This window comes from Salminus brasiliensis, chromosome 16, assembly GCF_030463535.1.
Source record: "Salminus brasiliensis chromosome 16, fSalBra1.hap2, whole genome shotgun sequence".
Classification (NCBI taxonomy): domain Eukaryota; kingdom Metazoa; phylum Chordata; class Actinopteri; order Characiformes; family Bryconidae; genus Salminus; species Salminus brasiliensis.
The window spans coordinates 26,086,090-26,101,204 of NC_132893.1; the positions used below are offsets into that span (position 1 = coordinate 26,086,090).

The window sequence follows — 15,115 nt, forward strand, 5'->3', positions numbered from 1 at the left end:
AAGGGGAGGCCTTCTACTAGATTTTGGAGCATTGCTGTGAGCATTTTATTGCATTTAACGACAAGGACGTTAGTGAGGTCAGGATGTTGGATGATCACAGCTCCACTGCTCCACAACTCAGTGCTGGAATGCTGTATATTCCTCATAGCCCACGCCTGGCATTAGGCATGGGACCAATAGGCTCATGTTTATCTGCACCAGAGTCCTATTCTATTACAACAAGCTATGTGTGTGTGCATTTGCACATCTGTGTCAGCAATGGGTGCAACTTAAATTAGCTGGATGTAGACAGTAGAGTCAGTTACTCCAACAAAAGCAGGATAAAGTATTTTTATACCCTTGATTTCAGAAGAAACAATGAATGAGCAGGTGTCCCAATACTTTTGTCCATACTGTGTGTGTGTGTGTGTGTGTGTGTGTATATATATATACACCTTTTGCCTTAAAATAATCTCTAAAATACATGCTTATATAAGCAATAATGTATAAATCCACAGTCGCAGCCATCTAGATGAATGAATTTCTTCAGCTCGTTTGTCTACTTTGGCAGATTGGCTGCATTTGTGCATTTGGAAGAAAGGGGGAAAATGTGTAAACCTGATTTTCACCTTAAGGAGCCAGAGCACTTTGAACGTGGCAGTTCAGGAAGCCCATCCACCATATTGAGGGTAATAGCTGGCAAAACACTGAGTGACCTAATTATGGTTGAAGCTTGCAGGCTATTATGCATACACTCACACTTCTAGTGAAAGATAGTAATGGATTGTAACACACACACACACACACGCACACACACACATGCAAGCACACGGGACTGGGCAGCAGAGTCGGCAGTTGCCTGGATGGTGATGGATGATGCGCAGTAGTGGGACCCAGAGGCTGGGTGAATGTGTGTGTGTGGAGCTCGGCCCATGTGGGCTGCCGTACCCACTACCACTCCGGTGTCATAATTAATCTTCAGAGATGAGCCCGGCGAAAAAAAATGTGCTACCCTCTGCAGCTTTTCTACCACTTACTTCGCAGAATACAAATGTGTAATTCCTTAAAGGAATGGCCCCTCGCCCCACCGCATGATAGATATTTTTGAAAAAGGAAATAATTTAGCAAGGGCGGGGGAAGAGCAGATAGGAGAACATGGTGGGACTTCAAAGGCGGACTTTAATAAAACATACAGTGTGTGTTGGGAGGTTTAAAAATATATAAAAATTACACACACACACACACACACACACACATATATATATATATATATATATGTATATATATATATATATACATATATATATATATCACTGTTCTCTTGCTTTGGAAACGCAGAGCTATTCCCCTCAAAGTCCAGCACACTGCAGAGAGTGGAGGCCATTGCGCCGTTGCCCTGCCAACCGCAGGATCAAAGGCTTTAATGGAGGCTCTTCGCAAATGGGGGCTGATTAACAGGACGGGCCCAGGCGCCATCATGCCTCGTTTTGGAAAAAACAGCCTTGCTAACTCCTGCATGCGGAAAATTGGAAGCCAGCTTCGGAGCTACAGGAGAAAAATAGAACTTGAGTAATAATAATAATAATAATCATTGTAAAGTTAATGAATGTACTTATATTCTAACTTCCACAATCCTAAGGACTACCTAAAAAACTGCTAATACATATAGAAAGAAAAATAACTACAATAAAGAGTTGAGATTTCACCTTTATAAACTGCACCTTTATGAACTGCAGTTATAAAGACATAAGACTTGTTTTCCAGTGCTATGAATTATTTAGTACCTACTCAGTGGAACATGAATATTAGAGCTAGGCCTTCAGTTTCTGCTGTAAATCTAAAAGCCTAGAAAAAACTTACTCTACAATAATACTAATTTCTGCTAGTACTAATTTCCCTGTAGGGCTTCTAATAGCATGTAAGCACTAAGGTAATGCTGATCCATATGGTCATGTTTTTGGCCATTCTAGTGGTCATCTGAAACTTTAAAAGATGAAGCTTGTAACATATGGTGGCATAGATTGTACCTTATACGAAGCAATTTAGAAGTTACTCTTTCAGTAAAGAACCCTGCCACAGATCTGCTGCCACTGTTTTCCATTTCTAACAAAAGATACCACTCGTCAGTTAACTCACAGTCAGTGACAAATCTAGAGGCCTTTTCACACCTATAGATGGTCAGTTGGTCCTAATCAGTTTGCGAGTTTGTAAACTCGTAACTTGTAAAAAACCAAAGCATACCAAATAGCTTCACATCAAACCATGTGAGTATGTTCTCTCAGCTTATTGGCCAGACCTGTCTGGGGCAGGAGCCAGAAAGTAAATACAGGAAGAAGGCCCAAACGAACCGCACCAAAATTGTGTGAAAACGAACCAGGGTCAGATTTAACCTGATTAAAAAGCGCAAGTGTGAAAACACTCAACCTAAAACAGGCTAAAGTGCTTGTGAAATTAGTCCCACCAACTGGAATTCGAAATGTTATGCTGCTAGGTAGTCTAACATGTTTGGCTTTCAGTCAAGCTCACTCGTCTGTATCTACCAAGCTACTAAAGGGAAAACATTTCTGATTGGACTTTTGAATTTTCCTTAGGGCATTTCAAGATTAATACAACAGTAGTTTAAATACAATAAGCATGATGGTTCTATTAAATTAAAATGCTCTAAAAATTATAGACATATATTTGTCAGTCCTCAGAAACCATTAGGCATTTACTGAACGCCTAGGAGGCCCTGAGGGTTTCCCCACTGATGAAACTAATGTGTTAGGAATGTAGTAGAGCTGCATGCTAGGGACAAATTGCAATTGTTTTTTTTAATCGAGAAGATCCTTCTGAATTGGTAAAGACCCTTTACATCAAGTGAAGGTTCTTTAGACTTTTAAAAAGGGTTCTTCTGCTTATACTTGTAAAACATTGTTCTTTATGGAACCAAAAGTGGGTCTAGTCTGTAGTTACAAGAATGAGGAATGGAGGCCTGGACCTCCATTGAATTGGACAATTCCAGAAAGTTTCTCACTGGCCTGTGATTGCAAAAAATTATATATATTTTTTTATGTTGGCCAAGAATACGGCCAGTTTTACGGCTAGTTTACATTCATTATGTTTAGTAGAAAGGTGATAGGTACATGGAGAAGACAGGGAATTCTATGCTGTGAAAGTAATGCAGCTTGGATTACCTCACTCTCCAGACAGCAAGAAATGTTTATGTCTTCAGTGATTGGCTTAAGACAAAAGAAATATCCTCTCAAATCCCTACACACAACTCTCTTCAACGTAGGCTGGGCTAATCGCTTTACATTGTTCTTGGCTCTGAGAGAGACGTCTCTGGGGCCTTGGAATTTCATATTCTCGACCACAGCTAATTAAGATGTTTGACACGATTGCGGATGATAAAATAAAGATTTCCATTGAAAATGCGACTAATAAATCTAATTATAGGGGAGAACGGATGAGCTCGGCACATTTTTGTACTTTGCGAGGCTTATCATGTGTTTCGGCACCGTGTGACTGGGTGGCATTAAAGCGAAGAGACTGTACATCGACTGTCAGTTTGAGTCTGTGACCAAGAGAGTGTGTGTATGCGCGAGGAAACGAGAGAGCGTGCGCGCGAGAGAAAGACGTAACTTAATTAATCTAATCTTAAACTGTGAGGAGGCGACGGGTTTGAGTTGACATGATTAATTTAGTGGCTCCTTCAAGCACCTCTGGGCTGCTTCAGCGAGAGAGCGTGTCAGAAACATGCTCCCTCAGCAGGCGGAGGAGGGGAGGCGGCCCCCTCCCTCACCCCCAACAGTGGGAGGCTGGGTAAAGGAGTTTTTGAGACGTGCTGCCAATTAGAGTTTTTTTTCGATAGCGATGGTCGCCTGGTCGCATGTCGCAGTGAATGGCAGCAGAGACGGCGCAGACAATGCGACTCTCTGTCCTTTATCCTTTCCCTTTCATTACGACACATCAGATTGAGATACACACACGTCACATAGTCCTGATGCCCAATTCAGAATGTTAATGTCTAATATATACGGGTCTAATTCACTCTAATAATATGGTAAATATGCAGCACAACACAGTCTTATTCAATTATTCGACATAAGTTCAACATCCACAGTGAGAACACACACCCAGAGCTGTGGACACCCACTTCACCATCCGGGGAGCAAGCGGGAGTCAGCATCCGCTGTGAATGCCAGTCCTATGGATGGAACCAGTGACCTTCCGGACCCAAGCCCTCATCTTTTAATCTACTGGTCCTCATTTGCTTATCCACAAAGGCTCAGATTGCTAACGGACAGTGTTACAGCTGGGGTTAGGATTTAGGTGTAGGTTTAAAAGTGAGGGAAAAAACAAGCCCACAGCAGTTGAGAGATTATTGACGTGATGAGTTTGAAAGAAACCTGGATGAACCAGTCTACTCAATGTGCCTGAAAACACTCGAAAACACTCGAAAACCATTCACTTCTCAGATATGAGGCTTTATCCTCCAAACATGTGTGATATGTACCTAGGTTAGCTGGAACACAATCTGTGCTGTGGTGTTTAGCCTGTTAGCTAGCTTTACAAAACCTAGATAGCCAGCTACACGTCCAAACGTGGCAGAACCTGTTGCATTTTGCTTTTCTGTGACTCCCGAAACCAGACGCTTGACCTCGCTCTCTCAGACATGGGTTTTTATTGTCAATGCTCATGTCAAAGAGTCAACAGCTGCTGCGTTGGCCTGCCTGATACTTGGTGTATCTGTAGCAGAGCTAGTAAAGGGAAGCTTAGCGAGTGGACTACAGATCCTAAACCATGGGAAAACACTCGAAATTCAGCTTTCTGTCCTTTCAACAGAAGTCCAGAGTCCTTCTCATCTAAACGTTTACGAGTGAAGTTTCTGTCAGCCAAAATCGCAAGGGTACTGTGGTGAACAGAATGTCATCATGCTAACTAAGCTAATGCTAATTATGTATTTGTTTTCAAATGCAATGAAAAAACTACCAAAGCATATATAATGAAACACATTGCTTTTTAAACCTAGAAGGATATCTTAAGCACCTTCTGCAGAGCTGGACAGTGCCCACTATGGATAAGTCTGTAATGACCATGGTCATCCTACATGTAACTGTCATGTAATTCTCTATTACTAATATCTTTCCTTCCTTCTGATTTCCAGGATCGCGTCTTCGTCAGGAGGACTACCCCCCTCGGATTGTGGAGCACCCCTCAGACCTGATCGTGTCGAAGGGCGAGCCGGCCACTCTGAACTGTAAGGCAGAGGGGCGACCGTCCCCCACTGTGGAGTGGTATAAGGATGGCGAACGCGTGGAGACGGACAGGGACAATCCCCGATCGCACCGAATGCTCTTGCCCAGCGGCTCGCTCTTCTTCCTGCGCATCGTTCACGGCCGCCGCAGCAAGCCAGACGACGGCAGCTACGTATGTGTGGCCAGGAACTACCTGGGTGAAGCGGTCAGCCACAACGCCTCGCTGGAAGTAGCCAGTAAGTGCGGCTTGGTTTTTTGTTTGTGTCTGTGTCATTCGCTGCTAGAACTGAGGTAATCCAGCTTTCCAGGAGGGAGGCCTCTGAAGCAGTGTTTATGGACATGTCAAAAAGGCAGCTATTGTAGACACCAGGCACAGCAAGCTGGCATGACCCCTTTGATTTGTGATGACTGGAGTGAGGTGTATACAGTATTAGCATAGCACACGGCAGGCTTACTTAATAAATGCCTGGTTGCCTAGTCCAGGTCTGAGCATAGTCATGAACTTAGCTTATATCTAGGTACTTTTGGAATGAGACATAAAACCAGCTTTTCCACCACAGAGACTTTTTCAGGAGTTTCAGGAATCCTCAGACACATTTTCCTCACAGGAAGCAGGGCTGAATTTAGTTTTCAGGGCATTGTTCCAGGAACCTTTCTGGTTCCTATTCAAGAGTGGGCCATTTTCTGCAGACTAGGAACTACTTGCTGTATTAATAGTTGCTGATTGGTCTTCAGAGCAAATCGCTTGAATACAAGCCTTGTTCAGCTTCTACTTTGAGGAAACATTCAAGGTTATTGTGCTTGACACTGATGTAAATAACCCATGACTTGTGTTACTTTGGATAGTGGTCATGGTTCCTGCAGTGTGGTGACAAGAAGCAGCAAGTAGTTTGGAAACTCTTTGTGGAAAAGACTCCACAGCAGTGGTCTCCAACCCTCCATCCTCCTGGAGAGCTACCTTTCCGCCTAACCCTAATCCACCCCACTTGATCCAACTAATTACAGCCTCTAGAAGTCCTTGATTGGCTGAATGGAGTGAATTAGATTTGGGTTGGAGTGGAAACCTGCAGGAAGGCAGCTCTCCAGTACGACGGATAGAGATCACTACTCTAAAGACAACAGTTTCAAGTCCAGCCCTTGCTTTAATGGCACAGCTAGAAGCACCAGGGAATGGAGCAAAGACCTAAAAGGGACCCGAAGCTCAGTAAACTAGAGCTGTATCTCGGTTTGGATCTACGATTTCAACTATGGTTATCCATAATTGGAATTGCAACGAAAACAATTAAACTAATACTAGTTGTGGCCTCTAAGGGTTAGTGTCCTTTTTGTGCATCTGTGTGAAACCTTGGGGTCAGCCGGGGTCCTGTATTACACCCACTATCACGCAGCAATGCTAATAGGGAAATGAGTGTTGCTTACTCAGTGTTGGCTGGGTAATGATTTCATATCCATGTTTATCCTTTAGCTTGCTTTTAAAAACACTCCAGACTCCGGCCCTTTGACATGGCTTATTAATCCGACAGTGTATTTGTTACACTTGTGGGCCACTTTATTAGACGCACCTTTCCCAAAACTGAACTGACTAACAGTGCTTGTTTGAGCGTCCTGGCTGTTTGGGGTCAGCTTGAGTCCTCTGTCTATTAGCTTACGCTTTAAAGGCCTGAGATTAAGCTCTGTTTCAACAAGCAGCGGGTGCATTATGGAGGTAGTGGAGGGAGGTTAAGAGGTATTACAGAGGCTTATCCACCGCTACGCAATGAGAATCGCTCCAAACCTCGCCACTCACTACCTGACCCGCCACTACAGGTGATCCTCTAATGTTTCGCCTAATCCCTGGAGGCTGAAAAGAGGAGCAGAAAGCAACAAGAATAAGAAAGACAGGCTAGAAAACGCCGAACAAGGGTTCGAGGATGTATGGATTTATTCATGGAATCACCCGCAAGCTTATGTTGGGCTAATCCATTTTTACGCCCGTCTGGATGACTTAAATAATAACGCTGCATCCAAATTTTTTGTGAGCATGCGATGTTTAATTCGATTAACTGAGCACATTAGACTATTATTCCAGGCTTTGTAAAGGTTCTGCTTTGTCTTGAGCTGCTCATGAGATGAATGTGAATTTTTGTGCTGTTGCCTTGAATCCAGCAATTCGGGGAGTCTTTCATCCAGCTGGAAAAACAGAATTGACTAAAACTGTTCTCCAGCCATGTAATGACAAACATGAGCACTAAAGCTCCTCCACCCTGAGGATGTCTGATAAGACTGGTGTTTTCCTCTGACATGCTTTATTAAAGGGGGATATTTTGCCCTCGTGCTTTCTCTGGCTCACACACTCTTGCACTGTCCAACACGCACTCTCTTGCTCTCTGTGAGCCGGCATTGTGTGCCTCCGGGGCGGCGTGTAAGGAATGTGTTTTTTTTCATATTAAAAAAAAGAAGCTAATTTACCGGAACCAGGTCCCATCAGAAACATCAGCAGATCTAATCAGAGATTAATGCGGCTGTTTCATCCTCACTCAAGCAGTCCAGTGACCTGCTATAGAGCGGGCACACAGATTTCCCTTTTTTCTATCCATAGATTAAGCTGGCCCAGCTGGCCCAGTTTCTGGTCTTCACCTCTACTTTTCTAATCACTCAGTCATCTAAGCACATTTCTTGGTGGAACCCAAAAGCTTTTGAGCGTATTTACATTGAAACCATTGACGCTTGATATTACAGAAGGCCACAAATGAATGCAAACCTAGCTTTGACTACGTCAAAGATTTATCAATGTAGTTTTTTGTCCATATGATGCAGCTCATGTACTTTGAAAATCCTTCAAACATGACTCCAGTCTCTCTGGACACCTGTCCCGTCTTATATACTAAACTGTAATACAACCCTCACCCTCTTCCCCCCACCGCTTCTGTTATTACATGCCCCCCCAACCTCATGCTAAACCCACCGAGGAGATTTTGCCCTTTCTCAAAATCCTCAGCCAAGTTCCAGAGATAATCAATGTTTACTTGCCAGACTATTTGCCTTTCATTAACTTTATTACATGGGCTGTCCCGTCCCCCAATATAGCCGGTGCTCGCTGTGTGGTCCTCTCTTCGGTCTCGGGGAAAATGGCTCTCTGGAGAGGTTTGTTTTCTCTCTGTGTATCTCTCTGTGCCTCCCTTCCTCTCCTTCTCCCTTTTCCCCCTCTCCCAGGTTCTTGACTTTATTAATTATATCCTGAATCACTAAGGTTAGATTTAGATTATGTTCAAGGTCAGCAACTCGACCCCTACAGAAAGCTGTTCCATGGATAGATGAAATTAAGCTAAAAAGATTAATTCTAGTCGGCCTAGTTGCTAGTTTTTTCAATAAAGCACTTTCTTCTAGTGTTGTGACAAGGAGTGAACCAAATGCTGAAGTAATTTGCTGTACTTTGCTAACTAGCACACCAGTTTTCCACAAAATAGTCTCCTCCGAATGTTGTAGGAGGATGTAAAAGGATGTTAGTTAGCTAGTTTTTCAACAAAGCTCCCCACCGCAGAACATTGTCATAATAGCTAGCTAAATAAGTAATTAGGTAGAGAAGATGTAGGTTGGTGTGGTGCAACAGATAAAACCACTCGCTGCCAGTGAGCTACCACACCATGTGGGAGACTGGGGTTCGATTCCCAGTCTGGGTGACTATGCTGCGCTACACCAATAAGAGTCCCTGGGCAAGACTCCTAATACTACACTGACCCTCCTCTGTAATACCAGTCACCTTGTAAGTCGCTCTGGATAAGAGCGTCAGCTAAATGCTATAAATGTAAATGTAAGATTCTATATAGTTAGCCAGCTAGCTAGTTTCTCACAAACTTCTCTTTAGATTGCTGACAGCAAAAAGCTAAAAAGATTTTTCTCTAGTTAGCTAACTAGCTAGTTTTTCAATAAAGCGCTCCCCACCTCAGAACATTGTAATAATGAGAGACGTTTAGCTTAAAAAATGAACAATACTTAGCTAGCTAGAGCAGTAATTAGGCTTAAAAAGATTCTATCTAGTTAGCCAGCTAGCTAGTTTTACACAAACTCCTCTTTAGATTGCTGTAACAGGAAGAGAACCAAAATCTAAGATTTTTAAAAGGATGTTAGCCAGCTAGCTAGTTTTTCAACAAGGTGGACCCCCTCAGAACACTGAAATAATGAGAGAAGTTCAGCTAAAAAAATGAACACTACATAACTTGTTAGCTAGTTTCTAAACAAAGCTGTTCCCTTCAGAACATAACAAAGAGAGAAGTAATTACACTAAAAAAGACTATTTCTAGTTAGCCAGCTAGCTAGATTTCCAACAAAGCGATCCCCTCAAAACATTGTAACAAAGAGAAGAAATGAAGTTAAAAAGATAATTTCTAGTTAGCCAGCTAGCTAGTTTTCCACACGTCTCTTTAGATTTCTGTGAAAGGCAGAGAACCAAAATCTAAAAGGTGTTAGTTAGCTAGCTAGTTTTTCAACAAAGCTCCCCAGCTCAGAACATTGTAATAATGAAAGACTTTTAGCTTTAAAAATGAGCACTGCTAGCTAGCTAGCTAAATAAGTAATTAGGTAAAGAAGATTCTTTCTCGTTAGCCAGCTAGCTAGTTTCTCACAAACTTCTCTTTAGATTGCTGACAGCAAAAAGCTAAAAAGATTTTTCTCTAGTTAGCTAACTAGCTAGTTTTTCAATAAGCGCTCCCCACCTCAGAACATTGTAATAATGAGAGACGTTTAGCTTAAAAAATGAACAATACTTAGCTAGCTAGAGCAGTAATTAGGCTTAAAAAGATTCTATATAGTTAGCCAGCTAGCTAGTTTCTCACAAACTTCTCTTTAGATTGCTGACAGCAAAAAGCTAAAAAGATTTTTCTCTAGTTAGCTAACTAGCTAGTTTTTCAATAAGCGCTCCCCACCTCAGAACATTGTAATAATGAGAGACGTTTAGCTTAAAAAATGAACAATACTTAGCTAGCTAGAGCAGTAATTAGGCTTAAAAAGATTCTATCTAGTTAGCCAGCTAGCTAGTTTTACACAAACTCCTCTTTAGATTGCTGTAACAGGAAGAGAACCAAAATCTAAGATTTTTAAAAGGATGTTAGCTAGCTAGCTAGCTAGCTTTCAACAAAGCGGTCCCTTTAAAACATTGTAACAAAGAGAAGGAATTGAGTTAATAAGATTAATTCTAGTTAGCCAGCTAGCTAGTTTCTCACAAACTTCTCTTTAGATTGCTGACAGCAAAAAGCTAAAAAGATTTTTCTCTAGTTAGCTAACTAGCTAGTTTTTCAATAAGCGCTCCCCACCTCAGAACATTGTAATAATGAAGGCGGTTTAGCCTACTTAGCTAGCTAGCTAGAGAAATAATAAGGCTAAAATGATTATTTCTGTTAGTTTTTAACAAAGTTTTCTCAACAGAGGAGTTTTAAAATGCTTGTTGGTTTTTCCTGGAATGCAGTACAGTGTTTTTAAGACTCTGTAAAGTGACATTTTGCCTCAAAGCCCACCTGTTGTACACAACAGCTGAATGTGTTATGGTGTGTGTGTGTGTGTGTGCGTGTGTGTGAGTGAATGCGTCAGGATGTTTGTGTGAGCATGAGTGTTAGCATGTTTGTGTGAAGGGTTAGGTGTGGCCCATTTGCAGTTTGGATAACCGTGTTGTTTTTGTCAGTAACAGGTGTGGATGTCCTTTTTTTTGCTGACTCTGTGTCCAGTGAAAGGTCAGGGCACCACTGTTGTCTGCTAGTCACGCTTTCCCCAGAATGGCCAGAGCATCCCTGTGTGCTATGAATAAACCGAACACCAACTGGGATAGCCAGCACGGCAGGTGCAAAAGCAGGTATTAGCAGAAGCCAAAGGTCAAAGGTTGGGAAAGAGTGGACACTGGGGCATGTGGGCAGATTTTCTGTCCTTTATGAAGTACAGCTGCATGATATGGGATTCATATTGGCCTCCAACAAAGCCTCTAGCAAATTTTCAGTGAGATTTTTGTCAGTATAGTATAGATGACCGTTCAGTGGGATATCAAGGCCTCCATGTCTGTGTTATATCAAGGGCTAGCATTTTTTTTATATATTACAAGGTCACCACAGTTGTACTTAGTGTGTCATCATACAAAGCCAAAACCTCTCTGTCTCTCACTAAGTGGAATTCAGCAGCAGCTGCTTCTTTGGAGGGAGATAGATAGAGAGCAGGAGGGAGGGAGCGCAGAGGAGAGAGGAACGTAAGCAGACAGTGCAGGGAGTCAGATAAGAAAAAACAGGGGTCCACAGCACTGGAGACTCTGTCAGGGCGACTGCACGTTTTCATCTATCACTCCATTATCTGTTCTTCATTTCTCCACTCGCTATGGCGGTGAGCAGAAGCCGCAGCCCTCAGATATCCCCGGCACAAGCGCGCCTCACACTCGTCCGCCTTCGGGTTGAACGCAGGGTCAGCTGACTGGCTGATTGATGGACCGTTCGGTCATGTAGTGAAGGAACAGAACACTCTCTGTGCCGTGCTAAGGTAGGTGGGTGGTGGGGTGTGTGCTCTGATTGCACCCACTCGCACATTTGACCTGGGCCTTGTTGATTGGATTGCACAACTTAGCTCCCCTTAGGCTGCAGTTATCACCAGCATGTTGTAGGTACGTAAGAAAGGGTTTCTCACTCATAGCTCATTGAAGCAAGTAGAGACGCTCTGTGGGAGGAGGAGATTCTACACTTTTAACAAGTACTATATGTGTGCTGATTCAGATAAGAGGTTATATTATTATTATGAGTATTATTACACATGTATTAAGGCATATGATCTAATAATGCATGTGAGTTGATGGTATAAGATAAACAATACAAGCAATAACTTACAGACTGGCCAAGAGTTAATAGTGGTCATCAGTGGCCAGAGTTAAGTGTCGTTTTGCAGCTCTTTTCAAGGTTGGTGTGTGGAGAGCATAGAGGAGGTCAGTGTGTCTGCCTGCTGCCCCGTACTGCCCCTGACCCCCAGCTGTGGCGCCTGCAGAGTCATTTTCACACCTCCACAGGAAATCCTGTATTGGCCTGCTCCCCCTAGAATCCGCTTGTTGTTTGACTGGCCACATCCTGACCACTCTTTGATGCATCTCCGTCCTTCACTTTGAAACTATGCTTCAAACTACCCTCATTAAGTCCTCTTTTTTCTCCACATTGTTCCACATCACATGTCCAGTTACTCCAAATGTAGTTGATCAGTCAAGGCATGTTGGGTGTCGGAAATTCAGGCTTCAAAATCAGGCTTTAACGGCCCTCTAATGTACTTTTGCCCATTTTTTAAAATAACTGTAAGTTGTTTTACATTACATTACATTACATTTATGGCATTTAGCTGACGCTCTTATCTAGAGCGACTTACAAGGTTACTAGTATTACAGAGGAGGGCCAGTGTAGTATTAGGAGTCTTGCCCAAGGACTCTTATTGGTGTAGCACAGCATAGTCACCCAGACTGGGAATCGAACCCCAGTCTCCCACATTGTGTGGTAGCTCACTGGTGGGCAGTGGTGTTATCTGCTGTGCCACATCAACTAAACATGTCAGAAACCACTTGAACATGTTTATTTGAGAATATGCAACCCAGCAAAGGGTCTGAGGCAAGTGTGGGATAATCCAGGAACAGTCTAGTATAAGCTTTACCATTACCACCACTATGAACTGCCCTTATAAAGTCCGCTCACATTGCCCTGTTTTCTCCCCACACAGCTCATTTTAATATAAGTTTAGGAAGAAGCCTTGCTTTATCCAGTGTGAATTGCCTTGCTTGCGTGTAAAACCCCTCGTTGATATTAGCTGGAGCTTTAGATCCTTAGAGCACATAGTGATTCCCGAGTATTCCTTAAGAGCACTCGTTCCTAAAGTAGTGGCTCCGTGCAGATAATCCCCTCTCTGATTGTACAGGAGTGTGCTGTCTGTCTTCATCGGAGGAGCTCTAGGCTTCCCCGTGTTTCCCGAGGAGCACAGCTGTGTAATAAACCCGGGGATAAACCCGGCTCTCCAGCTGAATCAGGCTCCACCTGGACACCAGCTCAGCGACGGGCCAGGAGGCTCAGGATTAGGACTGTTTGGACGCGACGGATGGAGAGGGTGCCCAAGAGGGAGCTAATGGCGAAAAGTATGAGCAGATTAGCTGGTCTTTCTCTCCACCTCTTGGCCGCAATGGCCGTCCTTTTGCTTACCGTGTCGTAAGTAAGCTTCAAGAAGGCCTTGTGTGTCCTTGAAGCTGAAACTGAACGAGGGGGAGCATCCAGAACGCTTACGACTCATTAAGATTCGTCTCCAGTCACCCGGAAGATGAGGGGGAAAAAGCCCCCATTTTCCTTTGTGGAGATTCCTAAGAGGGACTTAAAAGAGAAACGTTCTGTCGATGGAGGGATGGACTCAAACGCATCTGCTAATCAAACTTACTGATGGCAGCTTAGTCCTGTGGTGGGGGATGGCTTGCTTGTGAGTGTATGCATATGTAAGTGTGCCCCAAACTCTCAGGGGATTCCATACCTTCTGCATTACCTTGAAGACAGAACACATCATAGGAGTGAAATAGTTCTCCAGCAGTGAAGCAGCGGTGGGGATGGGCTTACATTGATATGTATTTATGCAGAAAACACATACGATTGTGTCACGGAGCAGCGATGGAAAAGAGACAGAGCAGGAAGAGTGAAGGATAGACCTGAAGAGGACAGGGAGAGATGTTGATGGACGAGAACGTAGAAAATTATAAGGCGGGTGTAGGAGAGAGAGCAAGGAAGAAAGATAGAGAAAATAAAGTGAGAATAAAGAAGAGAAGCGGCGAACTAAGAAGCGCGAGTGCAAGACAAAAGAAAAGTGAGAAAATTAAAAGAAAATGAAAGAGTGAGAGCCTGCATGAGAGAGAAAGAATATGAAACAAGGAGAAAAGAAGCTGTGAAGAAGGGAAAAGACTGAAAATGAAAGGAAACAAAGCGCGAGAGGACAGTAACAAGAACGTGAAGGGTGAAATAGCAAAGAGAGTGAGAGAGCAAGAGCCAGGAAGAGAGAATGTGGGAGAGAAAAACAAGAAATTAAAGAAGCGAGAGAAAAGAAGAAGCATGTGGCAGTGAGAAGAGAGGGAAAGCGAGAGACAAGGCAGGAGACAATGAGAGATCGCGAGAAAGGGGAGGAGGAGGGAGCAGAAGAGAAAGAGAAAAGGTGAGTGCAATAAGGTGAGGGAGTAACAAGCAAGGTGGAACAAGAAGTGAGTGAGAATGAAGGAGAAAGGAAAGAGAGAGTGAGCAAAAGAGAGAAATACAGAGAGATGGGACTAGAGAAAATGCGCGAGAGCATGTAAGAGAACAGAAAGAGAAAGCTAGAGAGCAAGTGAGGAGAGAAAATCAGGGGATGAGAGAGTGAAGAAGCAAGTAAGAGATAAGAGGGAGAAAAGAGAAAGTGAGGAAGGATGGAAGGAAGTAAGAGCATGTGCGAGAGAGAGAGAGAGAGAGAGAGAGAGAGAGAGTTAGAGAAACAGAATAGAGAGATAGAGAGAGTGAATCAGATCCTCCGTTAACTGTCATTCAGCATGAATGGGCCTGAAAGCATCGGTGGACGTGAGCGGGAGTGACACTGCTGCAGGGTGGCCGATGGTGCGGGCAGCAGAGCTTGAAGCATGGCCCGAGAGCAGGGTCTACAGCAGGAGTTCACAGTGACGGGCTACGGGATCCACTCCTCGGGGAGAGACAGGGGGAAGAGGGAGAGAGAGAGGGAGAGAGAAATATAACGTGGTCCTCATTCAATAAATGTCAGCGGGGACAGTCAGCGTTTTTCAGTGGCCGTGGGGCGCAGGCCAAACCCGGGGAAATGAACACATGTCCTATTGACCTTACCCAGTTGATTCAATCATCAGCCTCTTTATTGAGGTGAGGGGAAAGTCACGACTGGCCTGCACTAAA

The 15,115-nt window shown here is 43.6% G+C and overlaps 1 protein-coding gene across 2 annotated transcripts in view; it reads left to right on the forward strand.

The window, feature by feature from the left end:
• LOC140536725 (roundabout homolog 1-like) overlaps positions 1-15,115 on the forward strand; it is a 269,345-nt gene that overhangs the window by 113,034 nt on the left and 141,196 nt on the right. For both annotated transcript variants that reach the window (XM_072658699.1, XM_072658700.1), the window contains one exon: positions 5,129-5,455. In XM_072658699.1, the coding sequence (XP_072514800.1) occupies positions 5,129-5,455 (327 nt within the window). The remainder of the gene's footprint in view (positions 1-5,128; positions 5,456-15,115) is intronic.